The 14602-nt window shown below is 46.3% G+C and overlaps 2 protein-coding genes across 3 annotated transcripts; both read left to right on the forward strand.

Annotated features, from left to right (window-relative positions):
* On the forward strand, positions 1–1472 carry LOC120674056 (BAG family molecular chaperone regulator 2-like). 2 transcript variants are annotated; one of them, XR_005674959.1, is made up of 3 exons: positions 1–411; positions 519–932; positions 1020–1472. XR_005674959.1 is itself a non-coding variant. In XM_039955143.1 (2 exons), the coding sequence occupies exons 1-2, from the start codon at positions 156–158 to the stop codon at positions 746–748; spliced, it is 486 nt and encodes a 161-aa protein (XP_039811077.1). In that variant the 5' UTR covers positions 1–155; the 3' UTR covers positions 749–1070. The 2 variants fall into 2 exon arrangements, 1 of the variants encoding a protein (XP_039811077.1); XM_039955143.1 differs by having other exon boundaries at positions 519–1070.
* Positions 1473–7753: 6281 nt separating this feature from the next.
* LOC120674057 (GPI transamidase component PIG-S-like) lies at positions 7754–12401 on the forward strand. The gene is made up of 13 exons (XM_039955144.1): positions 7754–8016; positions 8108–8789; positions 9104–9188; positions 9313–9402; positions 9563–9636; positions 10062–10146; positions 10245–10334; positions 10463–10593; positions 10969–11050; positions 11137–11184; positions 11465–11537; positions 11614–11717; positions 11955–12401. The coding sequence occupies exons 1-13, from the start codon at positions 7824–7826 to the stop codon at positions 12072–12074; spliced, it is 1857 nt and encodes a 618-aa protein (XP_039811078.1). The 5' UTR covers positions 7754–7823; the 3' UTR covers positions 12075–12401.
* Positions 12402–14602: the final 2201 nt, after the last annotated feature.

Genomic DNA, 14602 nt, shown 5'->3' on the forward strand with positions numbered 1-14602 from the left:
CGCTCCACCCCTTTAAAATCCCCAGGCCCGGCTGCCAGTCCCGGCACCCGGCACCGGCAGCAACCAGCCAGCGAGCGATCGACCTAGACAGAGACAGAGGCACAGAGCAGGGAGCGGAGCAGCTAGCTCGAGAGCAGCAGCAGAGAGACAGAGAGATGGTGAAGATTCCGAGCCCCAGGAGGCTGTTCAGGAGCCGGTCCAGGAGCACGGCCGGCAGGAGCGGCGGCGCGGACATCTGCGCCATGGTCGCCGAGCACGAGAATATCGAGTGGGAGGTGCGGCCCGGCGGGATGCTGGTGCAGAAGCGGCGGACGCCCGAGGAGGACGCGGCGGCCGTCGAGTACATCCTGGTCAGGGTCGCCACCGGCTGGCAGTGGCACGACGTCTCCATCGACACCACCGCGACCTTCGGTACGTTTCGTCGGCCGCCCTTCCCTGCATTGCCGACTTGCCGTTTCCTTCAAATGGAAACCGTGGCGCTGGTTGCTAAGTTCCCGGTTGCTCCCCATCCAATGCAGGCGACCTGAAGGTGATGCTGTCGCTGGTGACCGGCCTGTGGCCCAGGGAGCAGAGGCTGCTGTACAGGGGCAAGGAGAGAGACGACTGCGACCACCTGCACATGGTGGGCGTCCAGGACAAGGACAAGGTGCTGCTCCTGGAAGACCCGGCCGTGAAGGAGAGGAAGCTCAGGTCGACCACCCTGGCGCAGCTCATGGGGGTGCCATGCCACTCCTTCATCCAAGTGTAGAGACTATCCCCCCTGAGTTTCTTGCAGCTTCCTTTTTGTTTTTCCTCCTTCTTTCACTTTGTTTGCGTGAGCGACTGAGCAAAGATTTCAGCTCAGTCTAACTGCAGTGTTCAGAGCCTGCTGAGTTTGAGGGCTTGATGAATTCGGCCAACCGAATCAGGACGTTCTTAAATTAGGATATACTGTAAGACGATATAAACACATTATGTAAATTGATTCCCACTGCCACTGTGTATGTGCTAATTCTCTGTTTCTTACTCTGTACATACAGTATATATATTCCATTGTTGAGGACAGCAATACAGTTCATGATTTCACAAGATGCTCGGTAAATCCTTGCCTTGTTTTCAGAATCAAGTACATGCCCCCATTTTCTGCATCAGCTCGGCATGTACTGAACCACGGACATGCTAGAGCAATTCGCGCTGCTCTTTTTTTCAAGTCCGCATGAACTTGCGCACACCTGCTGGTTCAAGTTGCAGTTGACAAAACCAAGCGGCAGCAGGTTCACGGCTACCAAACATGCAGAAAAAAAATGCCAGCTTGCGCTGAACTGCAAAGGCTGGACAGAAACCTGCTTTGAGCAAGCTGCCCTACCCACCATCAACAACTACTCCCAAAATCATCGCAGAATCAAGGAAATGGTTGGCACTATAATGTATTAACATGATTTGTACTATGTGATTTTTGCATGGAGGAAAAGTCTGCGCTTTGAGGATGAGCATGACAAAAGCAAACTATGTGAGACAGATGATCCATCGCTTTCAAGTCGTTGATACGCCTATTGGTTGTGTTTGGTTCATCAGGCTTTTTGCATTATGCTGAGTTTGGTTCATGTGGGTTTTGCACTGGGATGCGATTGGTTCAAGGGTTAAGGCGTAATTAACCTTATCACATGCGTATTAGGCAGGGCTAAGGTACCTAGATGGAGCATGGTATTAATGTTAATCCTAGGTGACAGTTTCACTAGGCATGTGCTGATGTCCATCCGCCCCTCAAGTCGCAATTGACCTACAACGCCAAGCAGCAGCAGGCGCCTACGGCTACCAGACATGCATGTATCGGCCAGCTTGCGCTCAACTGCAGAGAGCGGGCAAAAGCTTGCTTTTTTAGCAAGTTGTCAACCGTATACCTGAACTTTTTACAAGGGGTCAAGACGGTGGTCCGCACACTGCACTCTGAATCTCTGATGACGTTGGGTGCAAAAAAGTTTCAGTAGTTCCTTGGCGCTGCTGTTTCTACCGCATACCCTGCTCCTTTCCCAGTGCCGTTTACAGTTTTCACGCGTGCAAACCGTGGGTCCGTGGTGAGAGTGAGACCCAGCAGTAACAAGTCAGTATCTTTCGAATAGAAACAAGTCAGTGACATTTTTTTCGATAAACAACAAGTCAGCGACAATGGAGCGTGTCTGATCGACTGATGATCATAGAACCAAACTTGTAGTACACAGCTTACCAGATGCCGCGAACTACGCCCCTGAATGATCAGGTCCAGGCGACAAAGGTCACAAGGGCCTGGCCACAGACAGGGACCCGAAATCTAATTCGAGATCATCCAAATCCAATCCACCCGGCGGCCGGCGCTCCGTGCTCGACCCAATCCCCTGGACTCGTCACTCGTGCCGGAAAGGGTGGAGCGGATTGAATGCTGACGCAGTGGCGCCCCCGGCTCGTGCTCGTGCCCGTGCCGATCGATCCGCGGCGCATGTGCCGGGGGCGCCCAGCGAGATCAGCGCGGACGGGGACGGGGACGGTGACGCACACGCGTCCCCCCGACCAACTTGCCATGTTACTCCCGCGCCCAGCGTGTCGCGGTCTCGCCAGTGGCAGGGCGTCGCGCCGCGCGGGGCAGTACCGCCCAAATTAATCCGGTTCAAGTGCGCTAATCATCACCTTAAAGGTAATCTCGGTTAATACGTACTTCAAACGGAGTAATCCGGCAGGGCTGTCGGGTAAAGTCTCGAAGAATCCACCTGAGCGTCGATCGAACCTAAAACTTACATGCAACCCACACGAATGTGAGTCCAGAGAGTACAACATTTCACAAATACAAATACATTACATAGTCTTAACTTAATTATTACAAACCAAGTTCGAAATCTCCGAAAGGTACTTGAAGTTCAAATTGAAAGTAGTTCAGAGTTCACTGCAGCGGAAATAAAGCGAGTTCTACACGACGATACAAGATGTCATGATGAAGCCCGTACATGACATCACTCGGCATTGTCATCGTTGGCCGGAGTCGTATCCCACTCCACCGACCAACCAGGAGGTAAAACACATGGCCAGGTCAAATTAGCTATCTGATCTTCAAACGTATCACCTGAAAACAAAGTTGAACCACAAGTAAGGCTGAGTATACTAATACTCAGCAAGACTTACCCGACTAGGATATACTTAGCCCTCTAACTAGACATGCAAGGCTTTTGGCTTGAGGGGTTTTGTTTTTACCGAAAAGCAACAAAGAGTAAGTCCTTATTTTCAGATTTTAGCTTTCAAGTTCTAGTTCGGTTAACCATTCTACATTAACATCTATCCAATAGCATACATGGTGAAAAACAATTATTTTTCATCATTCAACCATATTTCTCATCATCATTGTTCCACTTCTTACTCTATGTGGCAAAAGGGTTAAGCAGTCTCAATATCCGTGAGAGACGGACGATTCGAATCGAATTTGTTAACCTGGCCAGCCAGACCTAAACACACGCATGGGGAATGCAATCACTCACGCGACTTTTCTCCTTTTTCCCCGGGCATGAAACATGCCCACCGCCCGGTTCCATCGGGTACTTAAGCTTACCGATTACCATATTCTCGGCATGTGGTTAGTACGTTCAAACGCTTAACCACCACTACCACACACTGCGGTCTTATCCATTTTCACTAAACAGACGGGGTATCACAAGTACAACAACCCCGCCCGTAAACCTTATATTGCAGTGTGTAGTAAACATTCAACTCCTATGAGCTCGCGAGTGATAGAGAATCACTCGACTTCTACCGAACCATTAGTATAGCCAACTAGCGACTTATACATGCTAGTATTTAAACATAGGTACTTAAGATTATGCAACTAGGGTTCCAAACAATTCCTACAAATTTAAATACACAAGTAGATAGGAATATAAGTAGTTGCACAAATTTAAAAATAGACAGGACATGCTCCGGGGCTTGACTTCCTGAGCGGAGCTAGCCTTGGGCTCTTCTGAACTCTGGTTCAGGTCTTCAGTAATTTCAATTAGATTAACTTGAGCTTCACGCTGCTCACTCTCGGACTCCGGCACCAGCTCGTACGTACCGTCGGCGAAAGTAGTCAAATCTATATAAAATGCACATGCATGAGTTATGGTGATGATAACAAACTTAATTTAAATCATTATAGAGTCGTAAAATATTTTCTTTACATCTCCTTGGGCAATCGTTTATAGAGTATTATCTAGATTAACTATTAATTATTAAGTAAGTGAGGGTTTTGTTATTTTAAGAAAGATTATTCACAAGTGTAAGCATGGAATATTCAAAACAGCTGATGGTTAACGTTTCTGAAGATAAAATTTTTATGGGGAGCCAATTACTTAAGTACAAACCTACCATAAAATTTTCAGCTATTTTCATTGAGCGTATTAATTATTAAAAATACATTAAATAGCTACTGCTAGGATTAAGATTCATTTATACAGAACAAACCCTACAAGCAAAGATGCTACAATTTTTACTAAGTGCTCCTAAAATGATGGTGAGTATACTGTAAATTTTTCAGATTTAAATGAGCAATACACAAGGCATGAAAAATAGCACAATGTATATTTGCATGGATCAAAACTAAATTCCACAGACTTTTATAACAAGATTTTGAGCCTTAAAATTTATAATAATGGTCCCCAACTTAAGTCAATACTGTAGTAAAAAATATTAGATTTTTCCAAGCACATGAACTATTTTTCATGATTTAGTACATTTCTTCCTACCATAAATTAGTTGGACTAGTTTGACTTGACTAAAAATTGCCAACCTTTTTCTGAAGAATACATGCATATCAAAAGAGCAACTGTAAAAGTTTCAGCTCATGAATCGTATGAGAACAATTTAGATAAATAAAACTATTTAACCTAGGCATAAGTCAAGATTTAATATAAACTGATAGCTAGGCATGTCAAATATCCACTAAACTTTTACACAAGTCTTTTCATCTAACATGTAATACACTGACCAAAAATGGCCAACATATCATGCATGTAACTTGAGATCTAATAAAAGCTCTATTTTCTTTGTATTTTAAATAAAGCAAAAACTATTGAGAAAATTAAAAAGTTCATGTAACAAAAGTTGTAGATATCTTTGCAAAGATTCCATAACAGTTGAATTTGAATTTTTATGATTTTTTTACGATTTTTAAACAAATTTACAACTTTGCTGTTTTTCAAAATAAAAAGAAAAAGGAAACGAGATCTTGCATCTAGGCCCTTGGAATAATTTGGGGGCTCACAGACATGCCCCTGGCCGGAGCTGGAACAGAGGAGGTGGCGGCGGCGGTGTTTCCCGGCGAGGAAGATCGCCGGCGGCCAGGGGAAGTGGGGGAGCAACACGAGGAGGGTGAGAGGAACCTTGGGATGCTCTCGGTTGGGCTCGGGGTGGCCGGAGCAGGCGCGCCGACGGCGCACAGGGAGCGGCGGCGGCAGCTGCAGCGGGTGCCGGCGCTCCGGTGGCCTGGGGGTGGTCGAGGGGTCAGGGAGCTTCACGGCGGCGAGGAGAAGCTAGCTAGGGGGTCCATTGGAGGCGATGAAGGGCGGGGGAGGGGGCTCCGCGACGGGGTGGTGCTCGGCGGCGGCAATGGTGGTCGCGGCGGCGTTCCAGGACGCAGGGAGGGGAGTGGGGGCTTGGACTGGGGTCGAATGGAGAGGGGAGGAGCGGGAACACAGGGTGGCGAAGCAAATGGGGAGAGGGAGCTCGGTAGGAGGGGACGTAGTAGAAGAGAGCCACGGTGCGTGCGCGGCGTCGCGGTGGCGTGCTCGCCGAGCTGCCTTAAAGGCGGGTCAGGGCGCAGCGAGGAGGGTTGGGGGCGTCGGTGGCAGCAGCGCGACGATGGGGAGGCGATGATGGCAGGGTAGCGTGCGGGCGGGCGGCGAGGCAGCAGTAGCGCGGCGCCACTGGCGCGTCGTCGAGCGCTCGTCGCGGCGCGCTCGTCGACGGGGCAGAGCGCGGCAGGCTCGACGGGATGGCGGAGGGGGAAGGTCAGCGGGCGGGCGTGCGGGCGAGGTACTCATGGCCGGGCAGCGAGTGCGGCGGTGCAGCGGCACAGCGAGCGCGCGCGTGCGCGCTCGAGTGCCCCGCACGCACAGGGAAGGCAGGGAGAGCGAGGGAGAGAGAGGGGAGAGAGAAAGGGAGTGGAGAGAGAAAGAGAGAGGTCAACCGAGTTTGACTCAAAATAATTCAAATTTTTGTATTGAAACTCCAAAAAGTTTGAATACAAAAGTTGTTTAAAAAGTCGAAATCTACAACTTTTGTTTCAGACATTTTTCCATTTGAGGTTTCGTTTGAAAGTTAAAAACTTGAATTCAAGTTTAAATGAAAACCCCCCCTAAACCCACTGTTTTCGGGGTTTTCTCCAAATTTCATGTTGTAACTTGAAAAACTTTGAATACGAAAGTTGTTTATCTTGTCAAACTCTACAACTTTTGTTTTGGGCAAAAATTCATTTGAGCTAAGGTGTGAGAGTTGACTTTTTGGTGTATTTAAACAGATTTCCGGCTTTTTAAGTAATTGGAATTTTGGGGGTTTAAATTGTCATTTCATATTAATTGCATGTTTAAACAGTGCTATAATTGTTACACTTATCCAAGCGGCGGGTTCGTGTGTGTGTGCTGGGGGGACTCGAGGGAGCCATGCCGCGCATGGGGGTAGGTTTCTCCCCCAGGGAGCCAGTTGGGTACTTGGATTGGATCGCGCGAGCATCCTGTGTCCTCCGCTCCCCCGCGGGTGAACCGAGTCATTGGTTTGGTACGTGCCGTTCGAGGAAAAGAAAACGTGCGTGAGCTCTCCTAGCTAGATCCGGCGAGTCCTGATGAGCACGAAGGCAAAGCGTGACCACACAGCGGACCATGTTGCTGACACTGGCGGTATTCACCAGAATTGGAAGCAAAGCCCAACATTCGTGTGGACAACTTAGGTGTGGGCGGCGAGGTGCCATGCCGTAAAGAGATTAAGAGAACAATTCATGGCAACAAGATCAGGATGGCGAAGATTGTACTCCCTCCATCCAAAAACAACATAACCCTCGCATTCTGAGAAATCAAATAATTTTAAATTTGATTATATAAAAAGTCACTAACATTTATGTCATCAAATCGATTTAATATAAAAATATATTACATGTTTAATCTAATGATACTTATTCTGTAACATAAATGTTAATACTATTTTGTATAAATTCGGAAAAATTTGAAATCGAAAACACATTTACCAGACAGCTTAAGATTGGCGAAGTTACCGTAGGTGCCTCGCTGTCGACGAGAACGTCGTCTATCACTGAAAGCACAATGCTGTTAAATTCTAGAACATTCGCTTCCACGGAGAGTCGAATCTAGGACCTGAGGTCCTACCGAGATTTTTGTAACCACTAGACTACATGTCTTTTTGCAAAAAAAAATTGATGATTACTCCCTCCGTATTGTAAAAAAAAGTCATTTTAAGTCAAACATTTTAAATTTTGACTATAAATAAATTTTTTTAGATGGAGTTTGAAAATATAAAGACAATGTAAGTATATTCATCTTGAAATATATTTCGTAAAAATATATATTGACTATAATTTATAATTTTTTATAATAAAAAATAGTGGTCAAAGTTGTTTTTAGAGTACTTGCTAGCAGCAATGCTGGGTGGGCTGGTCGCTCGTCTTTAGGCCTTTTCGGGCCCAGCAAGCACGCGGCCTCTTTGACTGGGCCTAGAACCACAACCAACAGTATTCGCAGCCCGTATCCCTCCCACCTGTCAGACAGTCAACAACAGTCCCGGCCCACAACGATGCGAACCTGACATCTTCAGTTACACAACACCGGCCGGCCACTTGAGCGATGGCGGAGATCGCCGCCGGCGAGGCCCCAGCGCCTCCTCCTCCTGCTCCTTCCACCTCTGGCGAAATCTCTGGAGGCCAGCCTGCTTCTAATCCCGCCTCCACCGGCAGCATCAACCCGCCGTCGCGCACGACGAAGCCCGGCGTTAAGCGCCTCGTCCTCACCGCCTCCGTCCTCCTCTCCTTCCTCCTCGGTACTACCCGCCACCTCCCTCAGCTCCCGTGGCTAGCGTTTTCGACTCCTTTCTCTATAACTCGCCCGCATCTCTTTACGTGTCTATGTAGGACTGCCCTTCCTGCTGAAATCCACCGAGATCCACCGGTCGCCGTTGCCTTCCGACGCAATCACCGCCCTCGCCCACCGCCTTCACTCCAATCCGCCATCCTTCCCCTGCGGCCTCCACGCGGTCTTCCTCCGGTCCGGTTCCGGCCCCTCCGATGCCTCCCTCGCCAGTCGCCTCGAGCGAGCGATCTCAGCCCAGCTCCAGCTCCTCCCGGCCCCTTCCACTGCTGGTAATGTCTCGGTATCAGTCACCGTCGAGTCGGCTGATGGCTGCTCCAGCAGCAGCAGCAGCGTTGGTTCCCGTTGGCAATGCGGTGTTGTGACCACTGCGGACCTGGTGCTTGGTGACGAGGTGTTTGATGAATTGCTTCACTCGGCACTGGGCAGCAGCGGTGGGGACGGGTCAATGGTTTACACTTTTGTGGTTGTGGAAATTGATGATGCGGAGGAAATGAGGGTTGTTATCGGGAAGCATCGGCATGCTTGGCTGGTTGGAAAGGTTGACGAAGCTAAGGCTGTGTCGTGTATTGGGAAGGTATTTGTCAAGTATTTCATGAATGGCGGTATTGAGGAGGGTGAGAAAGGCATTGGGAAGGGCGAGTTCATGCCAGTTGGATCAGATGGAAATGTTGCTCTATCTTTTAGCTTGTTGAATGCTGATCCAAGTGGTTGGGTGTACGATTGGTAAGAACAAAATTCATGAGTTACCTATATTTTGTTGCTGCTTTATTGCTGCGTTAGTATTCCCTCCCATATCAAATTTCTAGAAAAAAAACAAATTCTTTCATTCTCTATGTTAGATGTTTAAGCGAAGTACAACATATTGGACTACATAGATAAGGTACTTGCGCATGACATTACAGCGTCTAGACTGGGGATTATATTTCTTGTTCACATCAGTTAGATGTTCTGTAGGCTGAGCTTAGCTTCTCGCAAAGATGAAACTTAGTTGCTGCTGCCACCATTATAATTCTTACACTTAGGAATTCTACATGCAGGGAGTTTGAAAAGATTGTTGAGAGGATGTTGGATCCTGTGATTGAGGCACTGCGACCGATTGCGAAAATTAATGTAGAGAGTCAGGTGCTAATTTTTGTTAGTTTTAAACTAAGCTACCTTATTCCATTTCTTGTGAAATTGCTGATGTTCCTTTTGTTTTAGGATAATCAGTTGTAATAAATAAGAATTATATCACTTTTTTTTTCAGGTTTTGTACCACACTCCTAAGTCGTCCTATTCATATGCTGATGATAAACTGGGTGGCAATGTCCTTAGTATGGGAGACATTCCTTTCTTTGTATGTTTCTGACCTGCCTTGTACAAACTATTTCTGATTGACTGCATTATATGGATAGTTAAGCATATATATATATATATATATATATATATATATATATATATTAGTTAACTGTGAGATCCATGAATCTAATCATGCCATGAAAATATGATGTTGACAGGTAAATTCAAATGAGTGGCACTTGGATACATCAATTTCAGCTACAGGACGATCGAAAGTTCTTCAATTTGTGGTGTATGTTCCCTGGATCAAACTTGCTCATTAATCTCTGTATTTGTTGTTTTCGTATAGTATCAAACTTTGCTCAGGGTCTCAGAACCATGATTTAATTTAATTTGTTCTCTCCAGGAAGCATTAGCATAACGCATTTCCGTTTTTACTACCCAACTTCTCCAAATGTTCCTTCCTTATTTTTAATTATCGCACTCTCCTTTTTCCTTATCAAACTTCTTTTAGTATAGTGTATCCATTCTGTTTGTTGTTTATTTTAAAGTTTGATGAAAGCCTAAAAACCTAACTATTAAGTTCATCCCATGTTTTTACCTAGATTTCTGATTTTTCATGTGTCAAGTGTGCACAAATAAAATATATCAGTTCATTTTTTCATCGATCAAGTTTGTCCGGATGCTCATCTGAACCTTTTGTTCAATAATCATCAGATACGTTCCATCTGCAAAGGAATGCCCATTGTACTTGCAACTTCCTGACGGTGGGATTTCAAAAACTAATGCATTTATATCCCCTGTAAGTGCTGCTATACCTAGCTGTAAAAAGGGAGTAATGCTGCCTTCTTTCTGGTACCCATCTTGATATTTACTTAACAGCATTATCCTGTTTCTTAGATGTGGGGAGGTGTTCTTATCTGGAACCCACCGGACTGTTCACCTGGTTCCAGGAAAACTCACGGTACCCGGAAGAAAATGTCATCTCAGGTGTGTGTAATTGAATCATTTTCTTGCCTCTTTGATATCTTGGCATTTCCATATGCAAAGGTTGCCTTTTGAGTCCTGAATACCTTCTTTGCAATAGCATTATTTGTTAAAATACCTATGTCAAACAGGAACTTATGGAGACTATTGAAATCTTCATTGGACAACTAAGGCAGTTGTTTGGTCTAAAACCATCTTATCGCTCACAAGATATGGACATGTCAACAAAGTTTGTAGTTAGTGAAAAGGGGTTCACAGAATGGTAATTTCTTTTCTCAATCGTCTTACTATATTGACCACAGTACAGGAATTTACTACGGCGAAACACAATATTGCATGGCCACCATTATTATTGTCCTTCTGATTACTGCACTCTGCATATTCTTAAACCATCTGTCAGTACTACAGTATGCATCACATTGCTTGCTCACAACACACTATAGAATGTGGCCACCTCACCTTTTGACCTCTAATAAGTGCAAGATCGATCAGGGTGAACCGGGCCTTCACCAAAAGTAGATGATCTAGAGTTTGTTTTCACTGTTGCAATTCATAGTCATCACAACAAGAAGTCTAGTAAAGCTCTATTTGCCATTATCATGCTTCTTATTTCCTTCTCCTCTTCCCGCCCTTGCAGGGAGTTAGATTTACTATATCGACATCATGCATGTTCCAATCTGTTGTCATGTCTCACCACCTTGGAGTCTCTATCCAGTCTGGTATGGCCCATTTTGAGGCAGTGCTTAATGGTATACAAGAGGCTGTTATGCACATGGGTGCATACTAACATTATTTCTCTTGCCAGGTCCGTTCTCTCCCAAGAATGATTGTCATGGATGAAATTGGAAGACAGGTTTGTCCATCTACCACCCTTGCTAAATGGACATCTCATAGATCTGTAACTAGCTTTTATCTTTCTAACCTTTTGGTTATGTATGCTTAAAGCAACTGAAGTATGTTACATTCAAATATATGTTCATTTAATTATTTACCTGAACCTGCGTGGTCTATGTGGCTTATATTTTATTGTATCTTACCGTTGAACAGTGGTGCTGATTGTTTGCATTCTTGATTATAGCATAGTATCACCTGATAGAGAGCTTAAGCTTGCCCTAACCATTTACATTTTCTAGGTTGAGCTTTCTCTTGAAGCTGCAAATTTAGCTCAAAGAAATGCAACTCTAGGAATAAGTGACTCTTCAGCAGGCAAGTTTTCAATAATTCTTTTTGCATTATCTCCTTGCACTTATGAATATTTGCTGAGAAGTGTGCTAATGGACAGTATCTGCAACAAGAGCGAGGGCATTAGCTGAGGATGCATTTTTCCACCCATCTATTATGTCAATCAGTTATGCTTCAATTGAGCATTATTTTGCGATTTACATGGTGAGTGCATTATTGCAGACTTCTGTCAGTAAACCTTTACGATTGACACTCATGTTTTCTCAGATCCTGAAAGTAAAGTGAACAATACACTAACCTTATGAAACTGCAAAATGAATGAAATGACAACTATACAGTGTACACTAAAATTCACGTGCATATCCAATCGATACTACTACTACTACATTAAAAACCTTAATACTGTCCGCAGCCATTCTAAGCATTCTATACTTTGGGCAGCCATTTTTCGCACCGGTTTCCCTGCATGTGCTGCTGGCGGCAATCAAGGAGCTGAAACGTTACAAGGCAGAGCGAGCAAAATATTCAGCATTTCTTGCTTCCCGGGCGGCATCCTCCTGATCTGGTGGTGGTTTAAGGCAGCGTCACTGCCTGGTAGGCTGGTACTTCCATACAAGCTTGACAGTTGATGGGATGTCGTTGCTCGTTATTGGCATTGTCAATTTGTTCTAGTGCAGACGGAAATGGCTGAAACGTCCACCTGAAACTAGGCTGAGAAGTAGACACACTGGGGTGCTTGTAAAGCTAGCTGTAAGTTGTAACCCATATTTTGCTGTTAGGTTTAGAAAATAATCGATGCTCAGGTTTCTGACCAAAAATGTTGTAATGAAAAACTTTGATGCAATTATCTGGGTGTTTGGCAACAAAGTGAACCTGCTGTGCTGGTTACTGAAAGAGTATGTGACTGGTAAAAATAATCGATACCGGAAATTCATCTATCCGACTATCCCGGCGACATCGACGTCATCCCGGCCATGATGCTGTACTCGCAAAAGCATTAATGCAATTATCTGGGTATCTGGCAAAGTTTTTTTAAAAAATGGATGTTCTGAAAATTGATCACTGAACACCGAACAGATCGCAATCCGATCGAGTCGATCTAGACCTGTGGAAGGAAGTTTTTACAGCTATAAATGTGAATACCCCAAAAGCCCACAGAGCAACCCAAGTTCCCATCCCACCCGACGCTGCGGTATCCGTCGATTTTTGCGACATGGACGACATCCTCGCCGCCGGTTACGACGACTACCACAGCACCGTCAGTGGCTACACCGACATCGACGTCTTCCCAGCCATTGGCGGTCCAGAGGCGGAATCTCTCCTCGATCTCGACTTCGGCATGTCTGAGCTCCACTTCGATCCCGCCGTCGCTGGCGGCGGCACGTTTGATATGCCGTTGCTACTCTGCCAGAAGCGCGACACCGTCGCTGCCAACGCCGTCCAAGGTAGCGCCGATCTCTGCGACATGGACGACGACATCGAAGCCCAGCAGGCCGAGCACCTTCCCCTCGACCACGACGACACTGTCCTCGGCTATGTGGTCCCACTGGTCAGTCTGGGCCTCGATACCCAGGACATCGACGCCTTCTTCACCGGCGACTGCCCAGAGTTTGAAGTTGAACGCATCTTCGAACTCATCTCCGCCGAGTCCCAGCGCGCGAACGCGGCGATGAAGATGCGGTCGTCACGGGACCACAAGAAGCGCTGCCGCGACACTGCAGACGATGACATGGACGCGGGCGTGGCTCGCGGCGCGCCACCATCACCGCCCAGGGGGCGCGCCCGGCGGAGCAGCTCGAGCCGGCACCGAGGGACCACGGCTCACGGCGAGAAGAAAACGCTCCGGCGGATCGCGATCCCGTTGCGGCATCCACTTCGTTGGTCTCTTGCGGTGTGAAGCGGGATGCGGCGACCCAAGTTTCTGAAGCCCACCTGCAAGCATTTGGCGCCGTGATGCGGGACGCGTCGACACAAGTTTCTGAATTTGAGGAGCCGAGCCACCGATGGCCGTGCGCTCCACTGCCACGGCAGCGTGATGCCGGATGCGGCGGGCGGCGTTTCTGAAGATGGACGGCAGCTGCTGGCTGCTGCCGTTCGATGGTTCCGCCGACTTCACCGGAGATGCAACTATTCCCTTCCAGTCCCAAGCTTACGCAGCGACAACGGACGAGGATTTCCCTGACTTCCTTTACGATTTCTATATGAGCTATTGTATTGATCCTTAGATTTCTCCCCTGATGTCACTTATGCCTCTGTGACGCAAAGGCAACTCTACTCCTTATACAGGCCATGACTGAGCTCTCTGTATGAGCAATTTGATCCTCCAATGTCTGAATTTCTTGTGTGCCAGTCATGTTTGACAATGTGATTGTTGGAGATCCCTGTATGTGTGACTACTGTAAGGCTTGTTATTAACAGTTAATACAAGATAAATTTCTGGATCATGAGGCAGGAACTGGCATTTCACATCGAGGAATATCTTGCCCAATAAAATTTAATATGTCTCAAACACAAGAAAGTATCAAACACCTGCAACTATGTCGTACTCAAGATAAAATTTTCGCCTGACAGCTTTGGGTAGCGAAAACTTCTTCTTTTTTCTTTGCAACGCGTACCGTTCACATTCAGATTTTTACACCTCTTTTTTACACTTGGACTGAAAGTATCAGATCAGACAAACATGAAGCCCAATTCAGCACAACAAACCAGAAAAACAGTAAGCAGTTTATAGCAATATATGTGCTCTTTACGGCTAAATAATGATGTTAGGAACAGCTTTCAAGAGTTAAAAGCACCCGATCTTACCCTTCTTTTTTGCGAGTTTTGAAGGAACACAGAACATTTGGCATTTTTCATTAGCCCCTAGTTGTCCCCTTACCTCCTACCCCTAGAATGCGCTGACGCCGGGATCGTGATCGTAAGCTATGGCTGGACCAGGGACCGGGAAGGATGACTCCGTTCCTGCGAGCAGAGCAGGGTTTTTCTTCAGGAAAAGAACGTGGATTTGGTGCCTGTGTAGCTGCCAGCACGAACACAAACAAGCTATGAAGCTAACACACCATACCAGAGATTAAACTGAGGATTAAAAA

The sequence above is a fragment of the Panicum virgatum genome, chromosome 5N, assembly GCF_016808335.1.
Source record: "Panicum virgatum strain AP13 chromosome 5N, P.virgatum_v5, whole genome shotgun sequence".
Taxonomy (NCBI): domain Eukaryota; kingdom Viridiplantae; phylum Streptophyta; class Magnoliopsida; order Poales; family Poaceae; genus Panicum; species Panicum virgatum.

Excerpts from the sequence above, each read along its gene's own strand:
- LOC120674056 (XM_039955143.1), top strand. The coding sequence starts at position 156 with ATGGTGAAGATTCCGAGCCCCAGGAGGCTGTTCAGGAGCCGGTCCAGG. Across the intron at positions 412-518 it reads CGACACCACCGCGACCTTCG|GCGACCTGAAGGTGATGCTG; the intron begins GTACGTTTCGTC and ends CATCCAATGCAG.
- LOC120674057 (XM_039955144.1), top strand. The coding sequence starts at position 7,824 with ATGGCGGAGATCGCCGCCGGCGAGGCCCCAGCGCCTCCTCCTCCTGCT. Across the intron at positions 9,637-10,061 it reads AAAGTTCTTCAATTTGTGGT|ATACGTTCCATCTGCAAAGG; the intron begins GTATGTTCCCTG and ends AATAATCATCAG. Across the intron at positions 10,594-10,968 it reads GAAAAGGGGTTCACAGAATG|GGAGTTAGATTTACTATATC; the intron begins GTAATTTCTTTT and ends CCGCCCTTGCAG.